This window comes from Nestor notabilis, unplaced genomic scaffold (genome assembly GCF_000696875.1).
Source record: "Nestor notabilis isolate BGI_N333 unplaced genomic scaffold, ASM69687v1 scaffold30512, whole genome shotgun sequence".
Taxonomy (NCBI): Eukaryota; Metazoa; Chordata; class Aves; order Psittaciformes; family Psittacidae; genus Nestor; species Nestor notabilis.
The window spans coordinates 41,719-53,239 of NW_009918374.1; the positions used below are offsets into that span (position 1 = coordinate 41,719).

An 11,521-nucleotide genomic window follows, 5' to 3' on the forward strand; every position below is an offset into this window, starting at 1 on the left:
TTGCAAGAACATTAAAGAAATTGATTTGTGCCATCACAAGAAACTGAACCTGAGCAGATGACCTTCACTACAGAAAGAGGACGTCTCACGTTAAGTGCCATGCACTCAGTGGGGGCACATAATAAATTAAAGGAATATCATCACTCTATTTTATCTTACACTCACCTAGAATGTCACGAAATCTCACTTCAGGGTTATGAATATATTCAGGAACGAGATTCATCCAAGGTACCCACTGCTTTTTAGATGCGTCAAAATGAAAGTCATACAAAGTTGGCAACTGACCTGCAAACCATGAAGCAACTGGAAGTTTTCTAGGACACTGAAATATTTCATAAGAAAATAATGTGACTGAGATAAAAGTGCAGGGTAAGATTCTGGACCAAGCTGGGTAACACTGTGTTCTGTTTACTTGTCATTTAACTCAGTAAAACATCAGCCAAAATTCTCCTAGTCCAGCAGTTGGATCATGCTGCTGCTTTTTAAGCACCTTCCATTTGCTTTCCTTTCACATTTTATTTTTCCTTTCAGTGTTTAACTTTTGAGCTTGGCATAGAAAAGTACTGTCCTCTGTGGACAGACCAGTAGCTGAGATTTCATCTAGCATCAGTATCTCTATGTAGTTTTCAGTGATAGTCCTTCAGAAAGCATATTTTGCAGCCAGGATAGTTTAGCTGGAAGGAAGAACAATGTTCTGCCTTCATGGAAACTAACACCTTTCTAATGTAAGCAATCAAGGGGATTCAGAATAAATTATGATAAGATCCTACCTGGCAGCTCCCCTGGCTTAGCCAGGGTGCTGTCATCATTAACAGTAGACAAGCAGGAAATACGTTTAACGTTTTCATCAAATTTAATTCTCCCAGCATCAAGAAGAGAAGCACCTAAGGAGGAATACAAAGCTTCCAAGAAAAAACATTCCAGAACATCAGGATCATCATGCTGTACCACAATTAGAGCTTCCAGCATCATACCCAGCTGCACCACCTGTTGTAAAACAAGACAAAACTGTAAACAGAATTGCCATTTAGATGCATGAAAACTCTTGATGTGTTTTTAGCTGTTTGAGTGTTTGCTGACCACTTCTACCTGCAGGTGGATCTATTGCTATGTATATTAATGTCAGTAGAAAAACAGTATTAGGAACTTCTTTTGTCTCTTGGTGCTTATCACCAGCAAATGACATTTCAGCACAGACACTCCTGTACTTTCTTTGGGAGACTTCTACTCTCTCCATCTTTCCATTTCTCTTTTTAGACAAACTTTTCAACCTTTATTCTCTGTTCCTTACCATATTTAAATCTGTTTGAGGGACAATGGTCTTCAGCTTTCCTTCAGCTCTGCCGTCCACAATTCCCTCTATAATCATATCAATAAGGCAGGGCACGTATTTTTCAAAGAGACGATTCAAATCATTTCTCTCTTGCTGAGGAACAAAAAGGACAATAATTCAGCACACAGAAACCTAGAAAGCAGATTTTTGACAGAAGAGCTTCCCATCAATACCTGGCTGACCAAGTATGATTATTCTTGAAGGGATCACTTCTACCAAAGACAGGGTACGGTCACATGAAGAAATGTGACTGGGTTTTCAGCAGGTGAGGATCAGCATTCATCAGGTGCTAGCAACTAAGCTGTCAGTTCCTTTTGGACTTGAGTTTTTAAACTAAATACAAGAAACAGGGACCTAACCAGTCTCACTGTTAGCTCTTTGGCGACCAGATAAACTGTTTTCTTGGTTCTCAGAAACAATCAGAAGTTAGAAAAGCTGGGAACTCTCTTCAGCCCTCCACCACATTCCCAGGGCTTAGATTTATTGTCAGAAAATCAGACTGCCTTTACAAAGGTTTTCTTTATAGCTGTCTACAGTTCAGTATTTAATACTTTCTGAACAAGTGCAGAAATTCCCACCTCATTTTCTCTTCCTTGGACCCACTTCTGCCAGTAGGGCTTGTATCTTAGATTTTTAGGATCTACAAAGACCATTCCACAGCGGGATACCGTGGCAGGAGATGCATACTGCAAGTCACCAACCTATAAAGTAATCATAGGAAATAATCATACACTTAAACAAAGAATAGCTACAGTAACAGCTTGTCAGGCTTTGCAGACCCATCTGTTTATAACCCTTTCATTTATTAAGCAGTACAATCATTACTTACCTCAAACAACAAAGCACAGTGTGACTGAAGTCTAATCCGCTCCCCATTTGCCAGGGTCAATAACTTGTTGTCATCCATGACAGAATTCATGTTTTCAACCCAGAGAGCATCCACATCTCCATCAAACAGAATGTACCTGTGGATACAGGAGCCAAGGAGCACTGACTAATCTCTGATTTTACTAAGCTGTTTCAGAATTCAGATGTGCCATCAATGGTGACAATGTCGGTCCAGCTGTTTTGAAGCCTCCCATTTGTTTTTTATAAGCCATCTCACTGAGGAACTCACAGAAAGCAGAAAGACCCCCTGGATACTTTCTATTTATTTAGCATTTGTGTTTTAAAGAGTGGTATCAAATATTAAAAATAAAATAAAATAGAAGATTTAAAACTCTATCTAAACCCCATCACACTGGTTTCTAGCTGCCCACCTTCGCTCTTTCTTGTCAGTAGGCCTGTTGATCTCCCGAAAAATGTTTGACAGGACTCCATCTGTCCAGTCTCGGGTGGTAGGGTCCAGGATCCCATAAAGCTCAATCACACTCATAGCTTTAGGGTTCAGTGTGTAAAGCTTTGTCAATAATCCCAGCCTAAAGATACAGCAAGAAAAGCAATATTAAAATGACACAATACCATGTTGTATTGTTAACCCAAATAAATATTATGGTCAGCTATAGATCCTGTCATGACTACACAGGGCTGAATAATGCAGTCTATGCCACCTTACAATCTGATTTCCATGCATCAGATTCTATACTCACTTGTTTTGGGCCTGGCACAAAGCATTAATGACAACTGACTTGCCACCTCCAGTAGGTCCAACTACCATGGTAGTGTGACGAGTTAACATTGTCTCATACATCTGAACTACTTTATCCACCTGAAAAATAAATATGGATTCAATAGACTGCTGTCCATAATTCTTCTATGGCCAACATCAGCAGGTCTATACCAGACAAGCTTTTCTGGAGCCATTCCAGCAGTGCATATGCAGCTTAATGCTTACAACAAAAACTCAAGCAATTAACATTTCTTATACCTGAACTGGTAAAACAATGTAACCCCCTTCTTCCAGCACTTGTTCTACAGCATCATTAAAGTTAGGGTAGCGGACTCGAGGGCAATCCAGGCCAGGAAACAGGTCAGAGATTAGGCCAAGGAAGAGAGGTACATCTTCAAACACAAATTTAGGAAGATTCATGTCTCGTAGAGCTCTCATCAGTACAACTTCCTAGACGAAACACAGCAGAATCAATCTTTATCAAACAGCAAACCAATTAGCTGATATGTAGTAACATCAAACATCTCTTAAAACCATCGCCTGATTACTTCAGTACAGCTTTGAGAATGTTTTCTTGGCATCAGTTACTAGTGGAAACAATGGTTATTTCATGAGGATTAAGCAGACCAATAGCAAAGAGTAACAGCTGCCTTTTTCTACCATATTAACCAAATGCCAAATGGCTGGAGTGACTCAGACCACAGCTTCCTGATTTAATGTTAAAACAACATCAAATGTTTTATGAACATACCCAAATTCTGCAGTCCTCTTGAGAGCATCATTTAGACTGCCAATTTCCTGCCAACCTGCAATATGCATCTGCACATAATTTTATAGAGGAGTTTCCTTCAGCTATCTCCAAGTTTTGAAGAAGAGATTTGAGTAAGAATTTCCCTAGGCATCTGGGTATCACAACCATACATATAGAAATAAAAAAATAGGTGTACAGAAAGCCATAAATAGCAATGCAGCATTGAAAAACTTTCTTTTATAAGTTTACTGTACTACTTGAGCTACATAGTTAACAACTGGAGCACCACTGTTTAAAAACCAGCTTTCGCCATTCATCCAGAGATACCCATCTGGCTATTCGCATCCTGGACTTAACAGGAAATAAAATACTTCTTTTTCTGTAGATTTCCCTGCTTTGAGTTCTGATGGTAACTTACTGGCAGAGGGCATGATAAAACTCAGTAAGAACAAAGAAATAAGATGACAATACCAATGCTCTTCTTTCCAACACAAACAAACTAGAGCAGATGTTTAAACACATCCTCTTCCTAATGAAAAAGATGATCTGCCCAGAGTACCCAAAGCAGCAAACCTACCTCACTGAGGTCTCCTGATCCTCTTTTCAGTTCTCCAGCCATCACCAACACTGACTTAAGGGCCCGCAGTCCAAAATCATAATGATGTTGTTTAGAAAGCTGTTCCCTTGCTAGCTTGTATAGCACTGTCATCTTTTTGGCAAGGACCTGTTTGAGATTTAAGTTAGATAACCACAAGTGTGTAAGTGACAACCAAAGAATGCATACATAAGTGTGTATATGGGTACAGGTAGCAATAAAATCTTCCTACCTTTGCCATAAGGAACCCTTCAGAAAAGAGCATGATTTCACAGATTTGCTGAAGATCTGGTACAATAACAACCACAGGCCTGAACAAAGCTTTTACAGACTCAGGGAGCTCAGTCCGACCAGCATAACCAGGATTCATCGTAATAAAAATGCCCACACGGCTATCAAGGCTGATTTCTTGTCCTTCAAACTAAAGGCATAAGATAATGTTACAACAATGTGTATTTGGAATTGAAATAAATAGTCCTATTTGCTCAAAGAGAAAATGAGCAATTCTGGTGCACCCACTTAGAACAGTATGTTAAAGTATTTAGTTTTAGATAATGACCCAGATACGTTCATCCCGCTGTTTGTATCTTGGATACAAACATCATGACATTTCATACTTCTCAATTCAATTTTCTGTTTGAGAGTTTTGAATTTCAGTAAACACCAAGTTAATTTACTCCTCTCCTTAATTACTACTATACTATTACCCCATTTACTTACTATTATCTTATTTATCTTACTTTTTTCCCACTTCATAAAGGAAGAACCTAGCAAAGGATTAGGTAATCAGCAAGGATTTAATCTCTCTGAAACAGAGAGTACATATTCTGGAGTTTGACATGTTCAGCACAAATGAATCACAAAAGCAGCAGCCCCTTGATCTCCTGATGAGGCCTAAGCCTGAATCCTGGCCTCAAAACCAAGATCAGCCTTCACAATTACTCTTTTTTTTTAATGTTTACCTGAAATATTTTCAACTGATTCATTAAAGCATTTCGAATAGTCTGAATCTGAGAAGAAATGACTGAAAGCACAGAAGCATCGATACGATTGAATTCATCAAAGCAGCCCCACGCTCCACACTGGGAGAGACCAGACAAAATTTTACCAACTGCCTAACAAAACAAGAAGAAAAACTTCTCAGCAATGAACATATAAAGCATTCAGCACCAACAAGTATGAAAAAACTCTAATGACTAGGAAATGATTCTGGATATTTATACATGCAGGAGCTAGCATTCTGTTACAAGGTCTTGCTATAATTATTTGTCAACTGCAGATTGCCTATGATGAGCTTAAACACATATTACCTAGTCACTGCTCCACCTGAAGTTCCTTCAGGAATTCATTAAAAATAGACAATTTTTACCATCTTTCATTATTAAGCAGCATGGTATCAGTAAGAGAAGTATTTATGCCAAAGTTCAGAATATGCCCTTATCCTGGGCACTGAAAAAGAGCAGTAACTGGCACCTTATCAGAGAACACAGATGTTTAACTCTTACTTTGAAATCCATGCCTTCTCCACAGTTTGTCACCACACACAGCAAGCCCAGTGCTTTGGCCAGATCCTTGGTTGTTTCCGTTTTCCCTGTACCTGCTGGCCCTGCTGGTGCTCCTCCCAAATACATTGACAAAGCCTTTGGAGACAGATGACATTTATATTAGGTTGGCAGCAAATTCACAAATGAACCCTTGGGTACAAGAAGCCTTAAATTTTATCTGTGAATGCATTCTACATTATCTTTGAGTAACTCAAAATAATGAGAACTCAAATCTGGTTAGAAGGACATCACAACTGATTTCAAACACGTTACCATTCACGGTGACATCTAGGAGATAACAGCAAGTGCCAATAAAACAATTATGGGATTGCCTAGAAGTGTACTTTTAAAGGGCTTGCTAGTAAAAACTCTTCTCTAAAAATATACCTGTGTGAGTGTGAGATAAATACGGTCTGTAAGTGGGGTGATCACAAGACGTCCGTTCAAACCCATGTACTCATAACCATAGGAAAACGTGCCGGTGCACTGCCGCACGTTGAGCTCATCTGGCTCCCGGTCCCAGTAAAAACGCAGCTGGCTTTCCCACTCAAACTCCTGAGCCTGCAGGATGCTACATGAGAGAGACTTGCTCACATGAGGTTAAAGGATGTGAATACAATTCATGCCTTTAGTATTTTCTCAGTAGGTTGGGGGGTGTTTACCTGTCTCTTACAAACGTATCGACAATGTCTCTGGCATGAACATCAATAATGAGAACAGTGTTGTACTTCTTCCTGTCATTTTTGCTCAAAGGCATTGTAATGCGGGTAACCAGGTCATCAATCTGCTTATGCATTTTTTGAGCATAAAATTTCATTGCCTGTTTTTCTCCCTTCTTCACTTTCCGAAATACATCCTCTACTTCCCAAGTCCACCACACCTGATTAGCAGCCAGCACCATCATGCCTTGGAAGAGCAACATCCAATCAACTCTATGGAAAATACATGGAGAGAGGGAGCTGAGCTACTGTTCTTTCTACATAACCAACTGGGACATCAAATAAACCCCTCCAATAACGACAACATGAGCCAAACTTTAGAAATATGTACAAATGCTGTCAAGGTTTACTGTAGGCATTTCAAAAGCCCAGGAAATGCTCTGATAGAAAAGCTGCCTATTCCATGTGTAAAGATGTCCAAGTGGAATTCATAGTGAGAAAACATACTGCGCACGCAACACTAAAAATAAAAACTCAAGACTTAGGAAAATATATATGACACATAGCACAGTTCTTTCTGGTCAGTTAAAATACTGCATTTGCATGCATCCATCTCCCTCCACATACAGAAGTACAGGCTAAATTGTTTAAGAACATTGAAAAATTAAGCCTTGATTCTTCTTTATGGCCACAGGTTCATTTTAACGTGAGGTACTTGTGTGCCATGGTTTAAGCCCAGCTGGTAACTGCTGTAGCTGAACCCAGGACATTGTGTTAATCTTGACCCTGATTGTTTCACCTGCTTCTGTCTTCACAGTATCGAAAAATAGCTTCCTTAGTCAGGCGTTTGTTCGTTCGTCTCATCTCTTCCAGCACTGCTGTCATCCAGTTCTCCACTCTGCCTTCTGCAGGTACAACCTTCCGGAACTCCATCACTTCCCCCTCAGCAGAAATCATAGCTGCTGCAATTTTCTTATCATTATCACCATCCTCAAACCTCAGGGAGGCTATGTTATCATACATCTGAAATACACCAACAGGGAAATTCACTGGCATTTTAGAAACAAAACTTCAAAGATGTAAGCGTGTCTAGTCCACGTTGAATCGTGAAAGAAAATTTCCACGGACTCTAAAGAGAAGTGATTCCTAAGTAATCAGATACAAATGCTGATATATGTATGCTGATGTATCAACTGCAGAGGAAACAAGATGACTTGGCCCATTGATTTTTTTTCCCAGAAAACAAAGATCAAGAGCTACAGGAAGGTTCTATAATGACTGATCATTTGGGTGTATCTTGAATGCTCCTCTACCAACCTTCCTCTCCCATAACTGCTACTGGGCATTATGAGAGCAAGAAGAGTCAATTGATCAGATTTGATTTGGTTATTCAGAAGCTTGTTCAAGATGCTGCCAAGATGCTCTTTGTATTCCATAAGTATTAGCACACCCTTAACAGCATGTACAGTATAGTCTGTTAAACCTTCTAAAACACCACAAGGCACTGTGAGCAGACAGACATGTATGTACCTTTATCATGTGTTCCTGGACACAAAGTGGGTTACTGCTGCCAAGGATACTAAGCAACTCCTCATCAGATATAAAGAAAAATCTTGGGAAAGCATTTCGCTTGGAATCCAAATAATCATTCAAGCTTTTCTGACATTTCTCCAGCACATCATTTATATGATACAGGTCTGACAGACGATTTGGGGCTTCACAGCATGTTTTTATTGTAGGGTCTTTTACAGTTTCATCCATTATCTACACAGGGAGAAAAGAAAGTTTAGCAAATACTCAAGAGCAATAGATCATACTAAATTATATTTAACTAGTGAAAAAGCACACAGGCAGCACAAGCAGTGTAGGTTCTTACAGAAGTGGAATAGAGTTTTAAGTATGTTTTCCTATTGCTGCGCTGTTGTATGCAAACATGGAGATAGTATGCTTTCAAAGCTGAGAGCATGGAGATGCTACTGTAAAAGCAAGGGCCTATATCTGACATCATGCAAGCATAAGCATATATCTGAGTTCCCCAAACTCATATTCAATTCACTATAACATACCATTCTCAGTGTTACAAATGACACAGAAGGCTACAGCAAACTTTGGAAGTGGAAGCAAAATGCACTAAATAGTAATGCTGATCACAAGTCAAATCAGTTACTTGCCTTTTTAAACAAGCTGTCCACGCTGTCAAATATTTCGGCTTCCTCTTGAAGCTGTGATCTGATATCTCCACCAATAAAGATGCTCTCCAGGTACATCCATTTTCTCTGAACTGCCATCCAGATCTAAGAATCAAATGTTGCCATCAGAGAAAAGAATGCAGTAGAAAACCCTGATTATAAGTAATACACATTCCTTATTTAGTCCAGCATTTTCTTCCCTACCTCAATTACTTCACCAATCAATGACAGAGTTTTTTCCCAGCTGTGAACGGTTGAAAGAAAAGGACCCACAAATCGACTGCCCAAAATACTCTGAAGATTGACATTGTTGTCATCAAGAGTCTCTAAAATTTCATCTACAGAGCCCAGAATAAAGCCTCGCTTCTCAGTGCCTTTGAAGTACTCTTGTACAGAGAATTTCATGTTTTCCCATGTTTCTGTTATTTCCTTCACACCCTGCATGTGAGCACAAAAAGATGCATGTTTCAGTCTCCAAAACCTAGAGAACTATCATCTTAGCATAAAAATGAAACAATTCAGCAAAATTTTCGCACAGATTTTCTAACTCTGATCTATAAAGAAGGGTCTATTTCAAAACATGATGATGGCAACAGAATGGATCCTTCTTCAGATCCTTTTTCATAGGCCAAACTTGCTTACTGTGGTAACAGAAGTCCAATATACTGCTGCCAAAGGCAAGATAGCTACGAGCCTGTGTCATGTGGTAGCTTATTAACAGAGCTAATGATCTTAGTTGCCATCAGTTACACCATAGCAGCTCCCTGAAGATGGCTGAACATGCTGTTATATCAATATAAAAATCTCTAAGATTACTGAGACTCTTGTCATCTGTCTTTTTAGTTTCATTCTGATTTTTCACATTACCTTCTCAATGCCAAGTTCCTTAACAGCACTTCCGACTATTTCACCGATAACATCTGAGTATCTGTGAAGTTCCATAGCGAACATATTCTCCAAAGTGAATGTTTCTGTCGTCATTTCAAAATGTATTCCTGTTTGCTCCATAAGTTCTTGCCAATGCCTGTTTTAAATTGACACATCAACAAGTGTTCCAACCACCATGACAGAGTAAAAATGAAAGCAACTGTAATTTAATACATAATAATGAAACCACGTTTAGCACACTTCTGTTTAAACAAGAACCAGTATATTGAATACACAAAGAATCCTACTCATTGTAGTCACCTTGCATGCTGTTGCACAAGTTCATTATGCAGAAAGTGAAGTTTCAAGCTACAGGACATGGTATGACCACAGTGACTGAAATTAAAAGTTCTAACAGAAGGAAAAAAATCTTTCTATATATATAAAATTAATTTAAATAAATCGAAGCGAACCTTTCTCTTAAAGCTTCATTTTTCAAATCAAGCAACAAAGGAACAGAGTCTCGAAATGCCTTCATTCTGGTTTCCAAGAGAAAGGCCACTGGCATACCACGTACTTGTCTGGGCAGCTTTCGAAAGGCTTTAAGAAATCCTTCAATTCCTTCCTGAAGAATCTGGACATTGAGGTCTACCCAGAGTGTCCGAGACCATTCATCTTTAGCTGCCTGGGAACAAGGTCATTAGGAGTTAAAAAACCCTATCTCCTTTTAGTTCTGACCAAAAAGAATAATCTTTCCACTAAAGCAGGATCTAGAGACCACAGTCAGGATGTAGATAATTGTATACAGAGGAAGAAATAGCTTCCTGTCCAAGACAGATTCACAGTCAAACACAACCAGTTGTATAAGAAACAATCAAAAGGAAATACAGAGAACAGGAAAAGCATACTTAAGAGCATACTTCACAGGGCATTTGAATTTTGGAAAAATAAATCTTATTAAAAATAGTTGAGTTAAAGCCTGAGATACCTACCCACTGTCACCTGTACACATCCTGTATCCAAAAGTAGTTCCACTCAAATGATCAGGAGACTCATGCACCCAACAATTATTAGGGGCAGGGGGAGGTCTGTTCCTATCTGCTAAGAGTGTGTGCTTGATCTACTATGAGACATTACTAGTCCTGTACTGACATCATTAAAATCACTTCATGGTGACAGTCAATTACAGGTCACAGCTAATTTCATGCAAAGGACAGGGATGATCAAAAATAGAGGACAATGCAGCCTCTTCTTCTCTTCCCTACCCTTTCTGCATGTTTGTTCATGTGTGTATCTGTGTAGTCAGAGTTCAATACTTACTTTTTGTAATGCATATATTTCATAGACCTGCTTTAGACCTTTCACATCATTCTGTGCTTTCATTAACTCAGGGTACATTGTAACTGGCAAGCCAAAAAGTTTCTCAATACTGCCCAGTTCCTGACGCCTATCTTCCAGTTTTTCCAATTCTTTTTCAAAACAGGCCATGAGTTCCAATCCTGGGAAAGGAGAGGAATTTTTCTAGAGAAACAACCCCAGGGATCATGGGGAATAAGTAAGACAGCATTTGCATATAGTCTGTACAACTTATAGCACTAAAAATTTCACATTCCTGGATGATCAGTTTGTATGTTAATCAAGAAAGTACAATTTCTTTGTTCTATATAACATTTGAAGAATTGTCTGAAGACTAGTACTATCTTTAAGACATCACTTTTCACACATTAATCAATTTACCTTTATCAAGATCTTCCCCAACAGAACCAGGCCCCGTGGTCATGAATTTATGGAAGAAATCTTCTATCTCTTTGCTGAAGTCCTCCACTTGTTGCTGTGTCATCTGAAGAGAAAGGTGTTTAAATGGTTTTCCTTTCCATTCCTAAATTTCCTCAAGATTAATTACAGAAGTTACCTTTGTGAATGTTTTTTTTATGCCTCCAAGGTTGTGATCAACTACTGATGCTTCATAGAAGA

General features: G+C 39.0%; 1 protein-coding gene across 1 annotated transcript in view; it reads right to left on the bottom strand.

Moving 5' to 3' along the window:
- DNAH10 (dynein, axonemal, heavy chain 10) overlaps positions 1 to 11,521 on the bottom strand; it is a 52,760-nt gene that overhangs the window by 26,771 nt on the left and 14,468 nt on the right. The window contains 23 exon segments of the mRNA XM_010009680.1: positions 166 to 285; positions 771 to 987; positions 1,292 to 1,426; positions 1,912 to 2,034; positions 2,163 to 2,298; positions 2,593 to 2,751; positions 2,923 to 3,041; positions 3,201 to 3,392; positions 4,271 to 4,417; positions 4,521 to 4,709; positions 5,251 to 5,403; positions 5,794 to 5,928; positions 6,220 to 6,403; positions 6,495 to 6,764; positions 7,291 to 7,514; positions 8,022 to 8,255; positions 8,663 to 8,785; positions 8,885 to 9,118; positions 9,548 to 9,704; positions 10,021 to 10,232; positions 10,868 to 11,046; positions 11,285 to 11,378; positions 11,451 to 11,521. The exon segment at positions 11,451 to 11,521 is cut by the window's right edge and continues 76 nt beyond it. Coding sequence (XP_010007982.1) covers positions 166 to 285; positions 771 to 987; positions 1,292 to 1,426; positions 1,912 to 2,034; positions 2,163 to 2,298; positions 2,593 to 2,751; positions 2,923 to 3,041; positions 3,201 to 3,392; positions 4,271 to 4,417; positions 4,521 to 4,709; positions 5,251 to 5,403; positions 5,794 to 5,928; positions 6,220 to 6,403; positions 6,495 to 6,764; positions 7,291 to 7,514; positions 8,022 to 8,255; positions 8,663 to 8,785; positions 8,885 to 9,118; positions 9,548 to 9,704; positions 10,021 to 10,232; positions 10,868 to 11,046; positions 11,285 to 11,378; positions 11,451 to 11,521 — 3,807 coding nt within the window.